Source organism: Diceros bicornis, chromosome 37 (assembly GCF_020826845.1).
Source record: "Diceros bicornis minor isolate mBicDic1 chromosome 37, mDicBic1.mat.cur, whole genome shotgun sequence".
NCBI lineage: Eukaryota > Metazoa > Chordata > Mammalia > Perissodactyla > Rhinocerotidae > Diceros > Diceros bicornis.
Genome location: NC_080776.1, coordinates 21,082,142 through 21,097,431, shown reverse-complemented (window position 1 = coordinate 21,097,431; position 15,290 = coordinate 21,082,142). Strand labels below are relative to the sequence as shown.

The window sequence follows — 15,290 nt, the reverse complement described above, 5'->3', positions numbered from 1 at the left end:
AAAATAGACGAAGACTGGCACAGATGTTAGCTCAGGGCCAATCTTCCTCGCCAAAAAAAAAAAAAAAAACCAGGGAGTCAAAAAATACTGGATCTAATAAGGCAGTTAGTTCAAGGAGGTGTCCGGTTATAAGATAAACATGCAAAAATCAGTTAGGTTTTTTTAATACATCAGCAAAACCCAGGTTTCAATCAATTAGCAAGCTCTATCAATAAGAAAAAGATGAGTACCCCAAAGGAAAATGAGCAAAACACTTCTCAGAAAAAGTGCAAATGGCTAGGGATTAAATGAAAAAAGAAAAAAATCTAAATCACTGGCAATCAAAGACGTACAAATTAAAGCAACATTGAGTTACAGACTTTTCAAAATGGCAAACACTTTTGAATATATATACATTTAAAACCTAGTGTTGGGGGAATTTCTAAACAAGCACTCTCAAACCCAACTGATAGGAAGAGTATAGCACTGTTTGTATCAAAACCCTTACAAGAATATGTTTGTACGTTGTTTAGTGTTTCTATTCCTAGAGATCTATCTTGAAAATTAATCAGAGATGTGCACACTTATTAATTAGGAAGTCATTCCAGCAAAAATTAGGGGAAGAAGGGGGGGAAGAAACCTACATGCCCAATGATGGGGGAATCGTTTAGTAGGCTAGTGTACAGCTATGCAAAGACTATAAACATTAAAAATCATGTTTTCAAAAAATGAAATAGGTAAATATTTATGACCCGTTACATTTTTAAAAGGCAGGATAGAACATTACATCTATAGTAGAGTGGGCATAGAAAATAAGGATATTTTATTTTCTTTATACATTTTTGTAATTTCCAATTGATCAGATAAAGATATTTAAGTAAATCAGGATAAATGAATATATTTAAATAAATGCCTTCACATGCAGTAGTGAATAACACGGACACACAGGCTTTGATATGAGTTTCTCTGAGTTTTTGTAGTCTGACTTTTCATGTGTATTTGAAAGAGCTCAATGTGAGTTTCTGTTTTGTTAATATCTGGCAATGGATACTACACTGAAATCTTCAAATTCTTTGCTCCAAATCAATGACTTCTGCATTGGATCACTCTTCATTTATCCAAGCAAGTCAGGCAACTTCTGCTGCCAGCTCAATCTGTTGTTGGCACGTCTCTTTTTCTTTACGAAAGCAGCAGGTCGTAATGAACTACTGTTCACACAAGGAAAATACCCCACAATGACGGCCTTTCGGTAGGGACAAGTCTTAGTCATTGAAGAGTTAGGATTTAAGAACGAAATTGTATGTCTTTCTCCTCCTTTTTTAAGCAAAAATGAGGTAGTTGAAATTGGAAAGTGTTGTCTTAGATGTCGTGTAGGATTTTCTTAGTTTAGTTTTTGTTTTTTAACTTATTCTGAAGCTCTTGCTTCCCACTCTTCTTTTTGGAATGGTTCTTGAGTTACTGTTTGAGAACACAACGTTACGAGAAAATAATTAGACATATTCAAATTACAAAGTTAAGAAGGAGGAAGTGTAGACAAGGGAGGGTGTTCAAATAGGGGGTGGCAGGGGGCTTCTCCAGGAGGTGGTGGAACACAGAATTGTCCTGAAAGGAGAATAAAAAGCAAGGAGGAGGGCCAGTGACGGGGCAGGGGTGGGGACAGTCACTGCCGGTGACAGAACAGCAGAGAGGACTTGATTCTCGCCACACGTGACACAGGTGTCCTGAGAAACAGGAGAACCTTGAGGGGCCGTCCGCGGCGGGGCACCTGGAGCAGTCACTGGTCGTGTCCCCAGCGTGTGCCAGGAGCCTGTCCAGGCAAAGGGGATAGGAAAAGGCGGTCTCGCCACGGTCCCTGATCCTGGTGAGCTGGGTGCGCAGAGCTCGAGAAATGAGCAGGGACTATTTTGAGTATCTCCATGGAAACAGGGACACACGTACGCTCACGTGGGGCAGCACAGCCCCAGCGTGCCCAGACAGGACTTCCAGCTTCGTCCTGCTGGGAAGGAAAGGGGAGGGGACACCGTGTGCAGTCTTTCCAGGGATCTGTCAAGTTATGGCGTAACTCACAGTCTGAGGCTGCTCAGCCTTTGACCTCGGAGTTGTATTTTTGTTGTTTTTCAACCTGTTTTCACAACGTAGAACTTAAAGGTACTTCTGTCTTTTCCAAAATAAAACTGTTTTAGAAGGAAGTTACTTAGAGTTTTTAATATGATGTACCTCTACCAAAAAATTAAATCATGATTATTTTATTTACCATCCCTCATTGAGTCATATATTTGTCTCTTTAGGATAAACCCTAACAATTCAGCAAATTAGCCCGAAATTGGAAGGGGGTGGAGATTTTTGCCCTGTGGTTTAAACCAGACGATAGCCATCACACAAAACATCAGCTATCTCCTATTCGACTTGATTTAGAAAGCTGTAATTAATTTCACTAAGTTACAACATTAGCATTTACCGTTTTTAAAACGAATACTTTGGATAAATAATTTATGCACCTGATACAAAGTTCAAAAAGAGCAAACAAAATTTCAGTGAAAGAAAGTCTCCCCCGACCCAGAGTGTCTGTGTGTGTGTGTGTGTGTGTGTGTGTGACACAAATGGTAAACTACCGTGTACATTGTTATAAATCTTTCCGTATCAGCCCAAATAGAGTGCCTCATTCTTTTTCTTTTCTTTTCTCTCTTTTATTTTTTTTTTTGGTGGCTTTATAGGGCTCCATTGTTTATGATGTTCCCTAATTTATTTAACCAGTCCCCCCTTGATGGACATTTGCAATTAGAAATGTTGTTGAGTTTCAGGGATGTTCATTGCAGCATTATTTATAAGAACGAAAGACTGAAATCTGTATGATGGAATACTATGGGATTGCTAAGTGGAATTGTTGAGTTAAAGGCTACTTGTTTTTTAAATTTTGAGAAGATACTGCCAAATTGTCTTCACACTTCGGCCACGAATGAGGGTGCAGGTTCCCTCTCCCCAGTGTGGTACATTATGCAACGATCTTATCTCGTCAATGTGCTAGATGATAAATGCTATCTTGTTGTGGTTTTAATTTGCATTCCTCTTACTGTGAGTGAGGCTGAGCATTTTTTCAAGCATGCATCTTTTAAAATTTATACTTATTTTAGTATGTCCTTTTTTCATAAATGATCTTATTAACCAGGTCATCTTGAGAAAACTTAACACTTGGCAGTCATGACATGTGTGAGCTGGCTGGGGCTTGGGGTTGTCCTGCTGGTGGTGAGGGGCCCCCAGACCCCCCAGCACCTGCATGCAAGCTCAAATGTAATGTGTGACCTAGTCCCGCAGCAACACCGGGATGTACTCGTCGTCACCCCACGTGACGGCCGAGGCCCCGGGGCCCCGTGAACTCCCTCAGCCTTGGGCTTTCTTGCGTTTCCCGCATGGACTAGAGACCCTGCTGCAGTGGGTCAGGGCATGGGCCTGGAATCCCACCGCATCATCATTATTCATGGAAGAGGTGCTCTAGGGGCTTCTTCTTAATTCAAAGCCTTTCTGGAGTCACTTTCTTCCCTGCTAGGGCCTGTGGGCTGTGAATTACTGGACTGGCTGTACAAGCGAGGAGAGCTCTGTGCCTTTACAGTCAGATCACGGAGGGAGGCAGAGCCTGGCAGAGCTCAGATGCAAATCCCTCCAGGGTGGCTGCTGCCGGCAGAAAAAGGACTCTGAAGGCCCCAAAGGAGAGCAGGTGTGGCCTTTGATGGAAGGCCACCCCTTCCCCCAGCCCCTGCTGACACCCCCCAGAGGAGAGAGGAGACAGCGGCCGTCCCTGCGCAGACAGCTCGCCTGAGCGGCTGGGGCGGCCTCGGGCCCTCGGGGGTCCTGGCTGGTCTTTGGGGTCTGGGGGTGCACAGGGGCTGAGCATCTGGAGCACAAGGCCCGGCCTTCAGCAGACCCAGGCGGCCGTAACTCCCGCCGGCACATGGGGGGCACGGAGCCTGGACTGTGGGGTCTGAGCCAAGGTGTCAACGGGCGATGTCCCACGGCCTCTGAGGCAGCCGGAGCTGCAGGAGGGACACCGCAAACCTTGGCGTTCTGGCCCAGCTTTCTCTCCGTCCCCTCTGACCCTAGACAAAAGCAAACGCGCTAACAGCAAGGTCAGCCCCGGGCAGTGCCCTCATGCTGAGGACTCAGGGTGACAGTGTGGAAGAAAGGTACGTGTGGAGGCTTTGGGGCTGGGGGCCCCCAGTCCTAGGCGCCAGGGGTCCTCAGACTCTTCTCCGCCTCAGAATGACCTGGGCGTCTTGGTAAAAGACAGGTTATGCATGGGTCTGGGGAGAAGCCTGGGAATCTGCGTTTTCACAAACACCTGTGGTCAGGGAACTAGGCTGAGAAATTCTGGCTTTCTTTTTTTTCTTTCTGCCAAGAAGACTCTTATTAGTTCTTTGACTCAGCCCTTTCCAGAAACCTTCCCTGGCTCTCCGCTTCTCCCCACTGCCAGGTCGAGGCCCATTCCCATTCACTGTGAGCATCACCGCTGAGCTGTAATTGGCTGGTGCCCAAGCCACATCCTCAGTGGCATGTCTGTGTCCCTCTGTGTCCCCAGCATCCAGCCTAGCCACATCCTGGAGGTGGCTCTGGGCACGTATTCATGGAACCAGTGAGCTGGGAAGGGCTGGACAGCATCACAGACCCTGGCTCCCCAGCAGTTGTGGTCTCCTGAGCTGGTGGCTTCCAATGGGGCAGAGATCAGGTCTTGGTCATCTCAGGATCCCCAGTGCCCGGCAGTGCCCAACTCTTAGTAGGTGCTGAGTAAACATTCAGAGCATTGGGGTTCCGGCAGCTGCTGCACCAGGGGGCCAGGCCTTTTAGGGAGCCATCCAAGAGAGGAGATGACATTGGACATCCCATCCAGCAGGAGCCAGGAAAGAAGGAAGAATGACAAATGCAGCTAACAGTGTCCTTGTAAATAGACACAGACTGCCGCCAAGGAGGAGAGGCCTGAGGAGCTGGGCCTTTGGGTGGAAGTTATGAGTCGATGGGTGGTCCTAACCCACCTTTGTGATCGACTGACCAGATGCCAGGACTCATTCACATCTGAGCGGTAGTTGAGAGGTTTCCCTTTACTTATTATTAAGCACCCACTTGAAATCACCATGTAAAGCTAAATAGACGATTACGAACCTGGAAAGAGCCTGTAATCCAGTGTGGGAGGGAGGGAGGGAGGAGGCTTCTGCATAACAGCAGCCCGACCTGCAGGGAGATGGGGCACTGGCCTGGCGCCGCTGGCCTCTGGGCTCACGGGAAGACCTTGGCATTTGTGTGGAAGGCCATCTCCTGGCAGAATGGTCAAGGCATGGAGCCTCGGAGTCCAAAGGGGGCTGCCTCGGCCCTCTCTGCACAGTGAGGGCCGTCAGGCGACCTCCAGGGTAGTGGGCACCAAAGGAGGCGACACGTTGGAAGTACTTAGCATTGCGCCAGACACGCGTTAGGTGTTCAACGAACGGCAGCTCTTGTTATGTGCAGCCTCCTGCCATTCATCTCTGACCCCCCTGCACAGGCGAGTGGAGAGAAAAGGGACAGCCATGGCCACCGTTTACCAATTAAGTGCCACGCCCGTGGATGTGCCTCAGGCAGGAATGTCATGACTAAGAGAGAAACGTAGCCAAGAGTTTCCTGGACTCAGAGGGAGAATGATGCCCCAGTCTGGCAAAGGGGCAGCGGGAGCGCTCAGCGGTTCTTGCAAAACAGCCTTTTTCTCCCCGGGGCAGTTTTTTTGGAAGCAGCACGTGCTATTTTATAGAGTATCAGTAAAGTCGTTAGTCTGGTCCAGTCTCCCCCGGGGCACGATGGCCTGCGACAGAGAACGTCTCCTGTCCCTCGACTCTGGCCCTCCGTCTCGTTTGCAGCACTTTGGAAGAATGTCTGACTTGGCCTTGTTCCCTGAGAGGTGTCTGTCCCGTGTCAGGAGGGGCCTCCTGCGCTGACCCTCCGGGCCACCGTCAGGTCAGACGGGCAGTGAAGGTGCCATGGACTGATGTCCGGCCCAGAGGACGGAGAGGGACGGAGTTCTTGGAGCCGGATGGGAAACAGGTGGAGCCTTAGCCAGCTGGGCGGCCGTGACAGCACACCTCAGACTAGGAGCTGAACCACAAACAGTTATTTCTCACGGTTCTGGAGGCTGGAAGGCCAAGGTCACCATGCAGCAGGGTTGGTGTCCACTGAGGCCTCCCTCCTCGGCTTGCAGACGGCCGCCTTCTCACTGTGTCCTCACGTGGCCTTTCCTCTGTGCCTGGTGTCCCTTCCTCTTCTTAAAAGGACACAGTCCTATGGGATTAGGGCCCCACCCTATGACCTCATTTAACCTTAATTACATCTTCAAAGGCCCCATCTCCAAATGCAGACACATTGGGGGTTAGGGCTTCAACATATGACTTTTGGGGGGCACAGTTCAGTCCATAACAGGGGGGAAAATGCAGGCCACCTGAGCAGATTGTTCTGTCCCCTTCACCCACTCAGATGGGAATTCAGACCCAGCCACCGCGGGCAGTCTGTCCTGGGAAGGAGCCTGCTGGACACAGCAGACAACCACAGCAGTGGAGGGAGGTGGTGGGGCAGCTTCAGTCCTCGGGCAGCCCGCGTGTCTCTGGCTCCCATGGAGGTGGCCCCGGTGACTCAGGCCACACAACAGCATGGTGATAAAGGGAAGGTGGTGGCAGCAGAGACAGCTGTGGTTCACTGACACCAAGGTCGGGAAGCCGAGAACAATCCAAAGCAGGGTGGACCGTGTCACATGGGGGTGCCATGGCGAATCCTGAATTATAGGAAGGAGACAGCGTAGGTGAAGGACCAGGCAGAGACCTGTGCAGCCCAGCGCTTTGCTGAGGCTGGAAGCACTATGGACTGACGTGAATGGGGAAGTGGGAGCGGGTGTGGACCGATGAGGGAGCTTGCCCGGCCAGACGGTGGGAACTGTGTCGCACAATGAGGTACCACTGACTGAATTGTCTTAGATCTCAAGAAATTCTGGGTCAGTAGACTGAGCTGTTAAGGTTGGCGCTGTTGGTGGCTGTGTTTCCTCCAGACTTTTCTTGGTGTCCCTGCTTCCTCGTCCATCCCGCTTGTTGATGAGTCAGGTCTGGGTGAGCCTAACCCTGGGCCACTCCAGTCCTGCACCACGTGAGGTCCCTGAACCCAGCAGCACCCATGGCCGGCGCTACGTTAGAGGAGGATCCCGGCTCTGTGCGTCTGTGGGGTGTGTCCCTTCAGCGGGGTGCAGTGCTGGCGGGGTCTGCAGTCTCGGAAGTCTCTGGACTCCCCCGGGGAGGGGAGATGCTCGCCAACTGAAGCCAGACCCGGTCAGCTCATCCGAGACTGTGTGGTGGTGGTCCCGGCTGGAACTCAGTGACTTCTCGGATATGTTGTTTCCTTTCTTCGGAGAAAAATCTAAGTTTACTGAGAAAAATATGACCCAGTGCTTACGGAGCGCAGCGGGGTAGCCTGTGGGGAGATGGGCACGGCTTCTCGTCCGCGGGCCGGCTTGGGAAGCGGTGAGCACGTACAGAGCTCAGGAGCAGCAACGCTCCCTGGACTCACGAAGACCAGGCCGTGTGGTTCTGGCCCCACGGCGGTCAGTGGGGATGGACTGACAGGTATAGACAGGAGCCTGTTGTTCCCCTGCGTGACCCCCTCCAGTGGCCTGGCGCCAGCCCCCACTCTCCCGCCTCTGTCTCTGTCACTCCGTCTTCCAACCCCACCAGGCGCCCACATCCCTTCTCTGCACGGCCGTTTGAGCCCCAGGGAATGGGCTTTCTTGTCATACTTTGGGACTCAGCCTCAATGTCGCCTCCTGGGACAGCCCTCCTTGACCCCTCTGGCCCAAGCTCCATCCCGTGAAGCGTGGTCCTGTGAAGGCAACGCCCAGATGTCGGGTGGATAATGACCGCAGATGGCAACCACCGGATATCAGGTGGATGATAACCCCAGGCGGCTGCCAGGTGCTTTGAGCTGGGCCAGCTCCAGGCCAAGTGCTTTCCGCTGGGGACTGTGGTTCCCATGTTGCACGTGTGGAGACAGCGGCTTAGCGGGATGAAGCAGTTCTCATTCATGGCAGAGGTCTGGTTAACTCCAGGGCCGAAGCCTTGACCACTGTGCGGCTCAGCTGCCTGTGGTGGACACCAGGCCCATCACAGCCGTCGCTGACTACACAGCCACCTGGGCTGGCCCCTCTGAAGAAACGTCCAGAGTTGACCAGATCTTAACCTTAGAGAAGGACCCAGGCGGGAGTGGGCTTAGCAGTAGCAGGAGTGGGAAAGGCCAAGAAAAGTAAAATGATTATTAGCAGATATCAAACGGGATAGTCAAGCGCTAAGAGCGCCACTGGGAGACCAAGCCGTGATTCATACAATTTGCATCAGTCTGACTGAGTGTTCCCCGAGGATAACGATCCTGCGTGAGCCCAGCCGCGAGGGCGCACACGGCAGCCTGGTAGTGGGCAAGCAGGGGCCTTGACCAGCCCCCGAGGAGCAGTGCTGTGATATAGGCGGCCGGTTTATCAAGGAGAGATTTCCTGTGTAAGGAACCCACGCTCACTCTCACACACTGACTCACACACACATACACACTCACATTCACATACACACTCTCACTCACATACACACTCTCATACACTCATTCATGTAGACACACTCATACACTCACACACATATACAAAGTCATACACTCATGCACATATACACACACATACACAGTCTCACACACACACACACACACACATCCTCCTGTCTGCTCTGCAGCCTCCCTCACCCCTGCCCTTCACTCCCGTCTGCTGTGTCTCTGCTCCGACAGGAGGTGAGCTCCATGGTGGCGGCAGGGAGTTTTCCGTGGTCACCCTGAGGGCCTGGTGCCTAGACCAGCGCTCAGTAAACGTTTGTGGAACGAATGGATGAACAAGTGCATGGATGAAAGAATGAATGAATGAACGAGCAGGGCCTGGATCCCTGTTGGCTCCACACTGCCATGCAAAGGCTTAAATGACTGAGAATAAAAATAACATTGATAAGGAAAAGACAACCGTATTGACGTGGCAAATAATTTGACATGTAAAGTGAAGACTCCCTGGCAAAGGCAGCTTCCCAGGTGACTAACCACCTGTAAACAGAGCGAGGGGTGCGTGCTGTGGTGAACGGCTCAGCCAGGACCAGTTAGTGGTGACTTAGGCCCAGGGCCTCCGCGCGTCAGCAGCCGAAAGGCCCGCCTGTCCCCACCCAGCTGGCCGACCCCTACCCCCCCAGAGGTCAGGACAAAGATACCATCCGTCCAGGGGATCTGGGTGACACAGAGCAGGATGGCATGTACATGCACAGTCCCAGGCACACCTAACAGGTGTCACTCAGGGAGACTTGGTCTCCTGGACATGCCTCCCTCTGTGGGGCCATGTTTCAGGAGTGGTATTTTTTTCTCTCTTGGCATCTGTAACGCTCGTGCGTATCAGTTTGGAGGGTGGGTTTAGTTATATTTGCTTAGATTTTGCTAGCTGTAATGGCCTGACATTTTCTTAAGAAACTTAAATTTAGCAGCAGGAAAGTGATTTGATTTCAGCATCTGTAACAGAGAAGCCCCTGGAAACTTCCTGCCCATTGGAGTCTCAGTCTTCCCAGGCAGGGCTGGGGTAGACACAGACAGAACGAAGCGTGGGTCATTGTTCAATGCTGGGGCCACAGCTCTGCCGTTAGTGAGGCCAGTGTGATGTGCTTTCCATGACTTCGTCTTTTTAAGTAGACCAAGCAGCTGTGACTTGCGGACAATTACAGGGAGGCCACGGGCTCATTTCAGCTCCTCATCTCATTGTCACTGTCTTCAGTGAGGCACGGACACTAGGGCACCAGGTGGGTTCTCGCTCCTGCTGGTGGCCCAGGGTCTGTAATTGGTGGGCCACCCCTGGGGTGATGTCCCCGAGAACTTTCTCACTGGTGCTGGGCAGGCTCATGCGATTGGGCCCCCCCAGGTTCACCAATATGTCACCTATTTCAGAATGCTTTGCCAGGTTGGCTGTTTGTCCGAGCTTTGCATGAAAGCAACAGAGTGGCCGCTTGGCATGCCGCCTGCAGACACCATTGAACCCCTGCTCTGCCTGCCGTGACACGGCAGGGTGGGTAGTGGCAGAGCCCAGAACTCAGAGAATTGGGTTGGATCTCTGCATTTCCACCATCCAGCAGTATGACTTTGGGGGCATTACTCAACCTCTGTGTCAGTTCCCTCTTGGTGAATGGGAGCTTCCTGTATGTCCGTCCTGGGGAACCTGTGAGGATTTAGCGAGACTGAGCCCCGTGTGTTTGGAGCAATGCTAGTCCCTCCCCCACCCCCTTCTTTTTTCCCTCTCCTGCCTCGCTCTCTGTCTCTCTTCCTTCCTAACCCCTGAAGCTTAGCTGTCACTGCCAGAGCCTGGAGCCCTGGATCAGGGTTCTGACCAGTGAGGAGGGTGGAGGGGCCGGGCCCCATAGTAAGTGAGATGGGGGGTGGACAGGACACAGGGGAGGGACCGGAGCCCCCTGTGCTTACACTGCTCAGTTTTTCCATCCCTCCTCTGTCTGTCTGTGTTAGTTTCGGGGCTGCTGTCACAAATGACCACAAACTGGGTGGCTTAAAACAGCAGGAATTTACGCTCGCACAGTTGTAGAGGCCGGAGCCTGAAATCAGGGTGATGGCAGCGCCATGCTCTCTCCGAAGGCCCCGGGAATCCTCCTGCCTCTTCCAGCTTCTGCCGGCTCCAGGCCTCACTCCAGTCTCTGCCTGTCTTCCCGTGGCCGTCTTCCCTGTGCGTCTGGGTCCCAGCTCCCTCTGCCTCTCTCTTATAAGGACACCCATCACTGGGTTTGGAGCCCATCCTAAATCCAGATGCTCTGACCTTGACATCCTTAACTATACCTGAAAAGACCCTTTTTCCAAATAAGGTCACATTCACAGGGCCAGAAGTTAGGAGGTGGACACAGCTTTTGGGGGCTACAATTGACTCCACTACACTATCCCTTCTGAGCAGCCGGTGTGCAGCCTGAACCGGCCCTAGGTGGAGGAACAGCGGGGGTGATGGGGGAGAGGAAGGTGAGGTGGTCCCAGGGTGGTCTCAGGAAGGGTCGCTGGGTTTGCTTGTGAGGGAGGAAGGAAGGTGGCCAGGATCTGCTGCCTGCACCTCACAGAGCGACGCTCGAGAGCACAGAGACAGATTAGTGTTGTTGGGGTCGTAGGCTCAGCAGTCAGGTCAGCATCACGATACGGAATAAAGGTGCCTCCAAAAGTGCATTAGATTATGGATTTCTTTCTCTCTTTTCCAAAATGAAAATTGCTTTATCGATTGCATTGTAAGATCAGACCATGAGAGAAATAATACGTGCTCAAAATTTTCAGAGAATTTAAAGGGTAAAGAGAAGAGAGTAACAGTCCCTCTCAGTTCTACCCCCTGCCGATATCTGTGGTTGACACGATGGCCCGTTCCCTCCCAGACATCTTTCTGGGCGTGCGGAAGTGGGGTCCCTCTGCTGCTGACTTTCGCGCCCATCCCACACCAGGAAACAGACCCGAGTCACCTTAGCCGCTCTCGGGGCTCCGAAGTACGGCTGACCCCTCCTGTTTTTCCCTTGTTCATATCTTGGACACTAGGCAGTCCCCAGTTTTCACCACAGTAAACCACAAGCGCCCTAAGGGTGTGGCCGCTGTACGTTTCTTGCGGAGGGTGAGTTTGCCACCAGCGTATGGAAGCCCCTTCCTCCACGCGCCCGTCCCAGCAGGCCTCGGCATCAGTCTTTTTTGACTTTTCAAACCTTTGCCCGGCCTGCCTTGGTGTCTCTGTCTGAGAACGGGGTGGACACCCTCCTGGAGGGCGAGTCCTCAGGGGTGACCGCAGACTCTCCTCTTGTCTGCTCTGCCCGTGTCCCTGACGCAGGCCATGTTCGAGCTGGTCACCTCCGAGGCCTCCTACTACAAGAGCCTGAGCCTGCTCGTGTCCCACTTCATGGAGAATGAGCGGCTGAAGAAGATCCTGCACCCGTCCGAGGCGCACATCCTCTTCTCCAACGTCCTGGACGTCATGGCCGTCAGTGAGCGGTGAGCCACCCACTCGGGGCCTTGTGGGGCCTGGCTTCCAGAACCTTCTCCGCGCCTGGGGCACAGCTGAAGCTGGTGGCGAGTGCTCATTCCACTGGCTTCTCTACTTTTGTGTGTTTGGAATTTTCGATGATAAGACATAAATAAATATGTAAAGCCAAAGATCCGCCACCCCTCGCGGCAGGGCGGCCAGTTGCGTCCCCCTGGACGGGATGTTACCTGCAGGCCCCTTCCCATCAGCACGAGTGCTCTGTGTGTCCCACACAGTCGGGGGGTCCGTGGCGAGTGTCATGACCGGGTCCCCGTGTGTCTATGTAAGCGGCTCTATCCTGATGTCGTCAAGCCCTGGCTTGGTGTGTGCAGCGCCCCGAGACCCTCTGCGGGCCAGTGCCGAGTGCAGTCCGTGATTTATGCTCTCTCTCCAATTCGATGGCGTTGGCAACAGCTCGTGGCACTGGTTACTGGCACTCTGCTTATGTTTTGCCCATAGGAAGAATGGGACAATCTTAAGTGGAGGATGAATAGACCTCTGTTAATTGACTCTTGCGAAGAAGAAATGAACTCCAATCGTCTTGTTAGGAAAAAAGATCCATATACCGTTTTCACTGGAGGCCGTGGAGTTTTGCAGCTAAAAGTGCAGAACTCAGCTTTTGGATCAGCTGCTCCAACCCTGCGTGTTCAGATGTGAAACCGAGGTGTGGCGGAGTGGGGGCCCTTCCCGAGCAGTAGGGGCCTCTCCACACCTGTGGTGGGCACCCTGGGAGCTGCTGGGTGGGTCCCTCCTCCACACGGACACCCCTCTTTTCTGTTTGCAGTCCCCCACCTCCTCGTGGCAGCCCTGCCCAGTGGGCTGGGAGGGTGAGAGCTGACTGAGACCAGAGCAGCCTCTGAGACCCCTCGGCCTCTGCCACTTCACCCTCACTGTGGGGAGGGGTGTCTTTTTATTTGTGTATTTATCTTTTATTATGGAAAATTCCAAACACGCACAAGTAGAGACACCAGTGTAAGGATCCCACGCTTCAGCATCAAGGTTCACCCACAGCTGCCACCCACGGGATCACTCTGAGGCAGATCTCTGCCGTCATTTCATTTCATCTGTAAACACATCACTATGTATCTAAAAGATAAGGTCGCTCTTTTAAAAAGTCTCCTAAGGGCCAGCCTGGTGGTGTAGTGGTTAAGTTCAGGCACTCTACTTTGGCAGCCCGGGGTTTGCAGGTTCGGATCCCAGGCGTGGACCTATGCACTGCTTATCAGGCCATGCTGTGGCAGGCGTCCCACATATAAAGTAGATGGAAAATGTTAGCTCAGGGCCAATCTTCCTCACTGAAAAAAAAAAAGACTCTTAATGCTATTATCCACCTAAAAAACTGAACAAATAATTCCTTGATGTGACCAAATATGCCCCCAGCGCTGGGATCTCATCGTGTCCTGTCTGTTGGTCTGTCCCAGCCAGGTCCCTTGGTGGGCATGCATCCTGAGTCTCCCCACCCAGGCACCCTTAACTCGCCGCTGCCTCCTGCAGGTTCCTCTTGGAGCTGGAGCGCCGGATGGAGGAGAACATCGTCATCTCGGACGTGTGCGACATCGTGTACGATTACGCGGCCAACCACTTCTCAGTCTACATCACCTACGTGAGCAACCAGACCTACCAGGAGAGGACCTACAAGCAACTGCTGTGAGTGTCCCCAGACTGTGGGGCCGCCACTCGGCACAACCATGGACGCAAAGCCGTGGGCCCTGGGCCTCTGCTTTCCCAGAACGGTATCCAAGCCCGGTAGTTCTAGGGCATTTGGTGTCACTAGAGAAACATTGACCCCAAGACAGTCAGCCATGGCGCCCACTGGCCCTGTGTCCAGACAGCCGTGCAGAGCAACCGTGAAGTTGAGAAAAGAGGGTGTGAGGCCAAAAGGATAATAACTCGTGGCCCAGGATGTCAGAGAGTGGTTTGAACGAGAGACAAAGGCAAGAATGGGGCCGAGGCAGTCTTTTTGGTGGTTCTCCAGCAATGCCCTAGATTTATTACTAATCTGCCCATGTTGTAAACTTAATTGGGGTTTCGACTGACAAGATAATTTGTCAGTCAATTTGCCCCTTTTTGAATTCTTCGCATCTCTGTGCCATGCCTCAACGGCACTGTAACCAGCAGTGTGTTCCTAGCCCGACTCGGGAGCCCCAGAGGACTCTCTGAGCCTCACATCTAAACGTTACTCTTCGCGGGGCCTCTCCATCAAGACGTGTAGTGAATTGTGGATGTTTTAAAGCTTGAGTATTAGGGGGTTTACATATTTTATGTTTGATTGAAAATTGGGATTTGAGGGAATCAGGATGCCATTTCTGAGGTCAAACATTAAGAAGGCAAGCATGCAGGAGAATAGGAATCTAGATATTCTAGAGGGGCGGGCCCCGCGAGTGCAGACCGTCTGAGCCCGAGGAAAAGGCAGAGTGCCATGTCCCCAGTGACACACAGTCCCGGGCCTGCATCCGATCCCTCACAGTAATTCCCCGGAGCCCTCGTCCCTGTGGCCCCGGCCCGCTGCCGAGCTGGTCTGCAGACGAGATGCCCGCCTGGCAGGAAGAGCGCAGGTTCTCCCGCCTGCCGCGGAGGCCTGCCGCCTAGCCCTGTCCCTCTGTGGGTCTACCTTGCCGCGGTTTCCTGCCAGGTACATCACTGAGTGAGTGTCTGATTCATAGTCTTAGCCACGCGAGGAATGCTTGTCCTCCCACACACAACGTATTTTGCTAAGTCTTCATGGGGCAGGCATGTGAAGCGGTAACTGCTATTTGACTGTACATGAACAGTTTATTTTCCATAAAAAAAGAAGAGATCTATGTGTTTTCCGTGTCTGTGGGCCTGCTGGTTCCTCCGAGGCTGTGATGGGGAGGACGTGCCCCGATTCATGCCGCCTGCCAGCTGGAGACCCACTCTCGTGTCTGTGTCCCCAGCCAGGAGAAGGCAGCCTTCCGGGAGCTGATTGCACAGCTGGAGCTGGACCCCAAGTGCAGGGGGCTGCCCCTCTCCTCCTTCCTCATCCTGCCTTTCCAGAGGATCACGCGCCTCAAGCTGTTGGTCCAGGTACCGGCCTCTCCCACCCGCCGCGCAGACTGGGCGTGCATATGCTGCTGCTGCAGACCGTTCCCTTTGGTCATTCCAGGTCTCTGCTAGTTTTCCAGGAAGTCCATTTGTTCCACGAATCCTAATTAAGCTCGCACTGTGTGCCAAGCAGGGGAGGACTCAGCCCCTGTTC

At 52.6% G+C, this 15,290-nt stretch overlaps 1 protein-coding gene across 1 annotated transcript in view; it reads left to right on the top strand.

Annotated features, from left to right (window-relative positions):
• Positions 1–15,290, top strand: part of NGEF (neuronal guanine nucleotide exchange factor) — a 40,875-nt gene that overhangs the window by 13,768 nt on the left and 11,817 nt on the right. Inside the window, exons 4-6 of the mRNA XM_058533228.1 lie at positions 11,882–12,042; positions 13,568–13,720; positions 14,989–15,118. Of these exons, the coding sequence (XP_058389211.1) occupies positions 11,882–12,042; positions 13,568–13,720; positions 14,989–15,118 (444 nt within the window). The remainder of the gene's footprint in view (positions 1–11,881; positions 12,043–13,567; positions 13,721–14,988; positions 15,119–15,290) is intronic.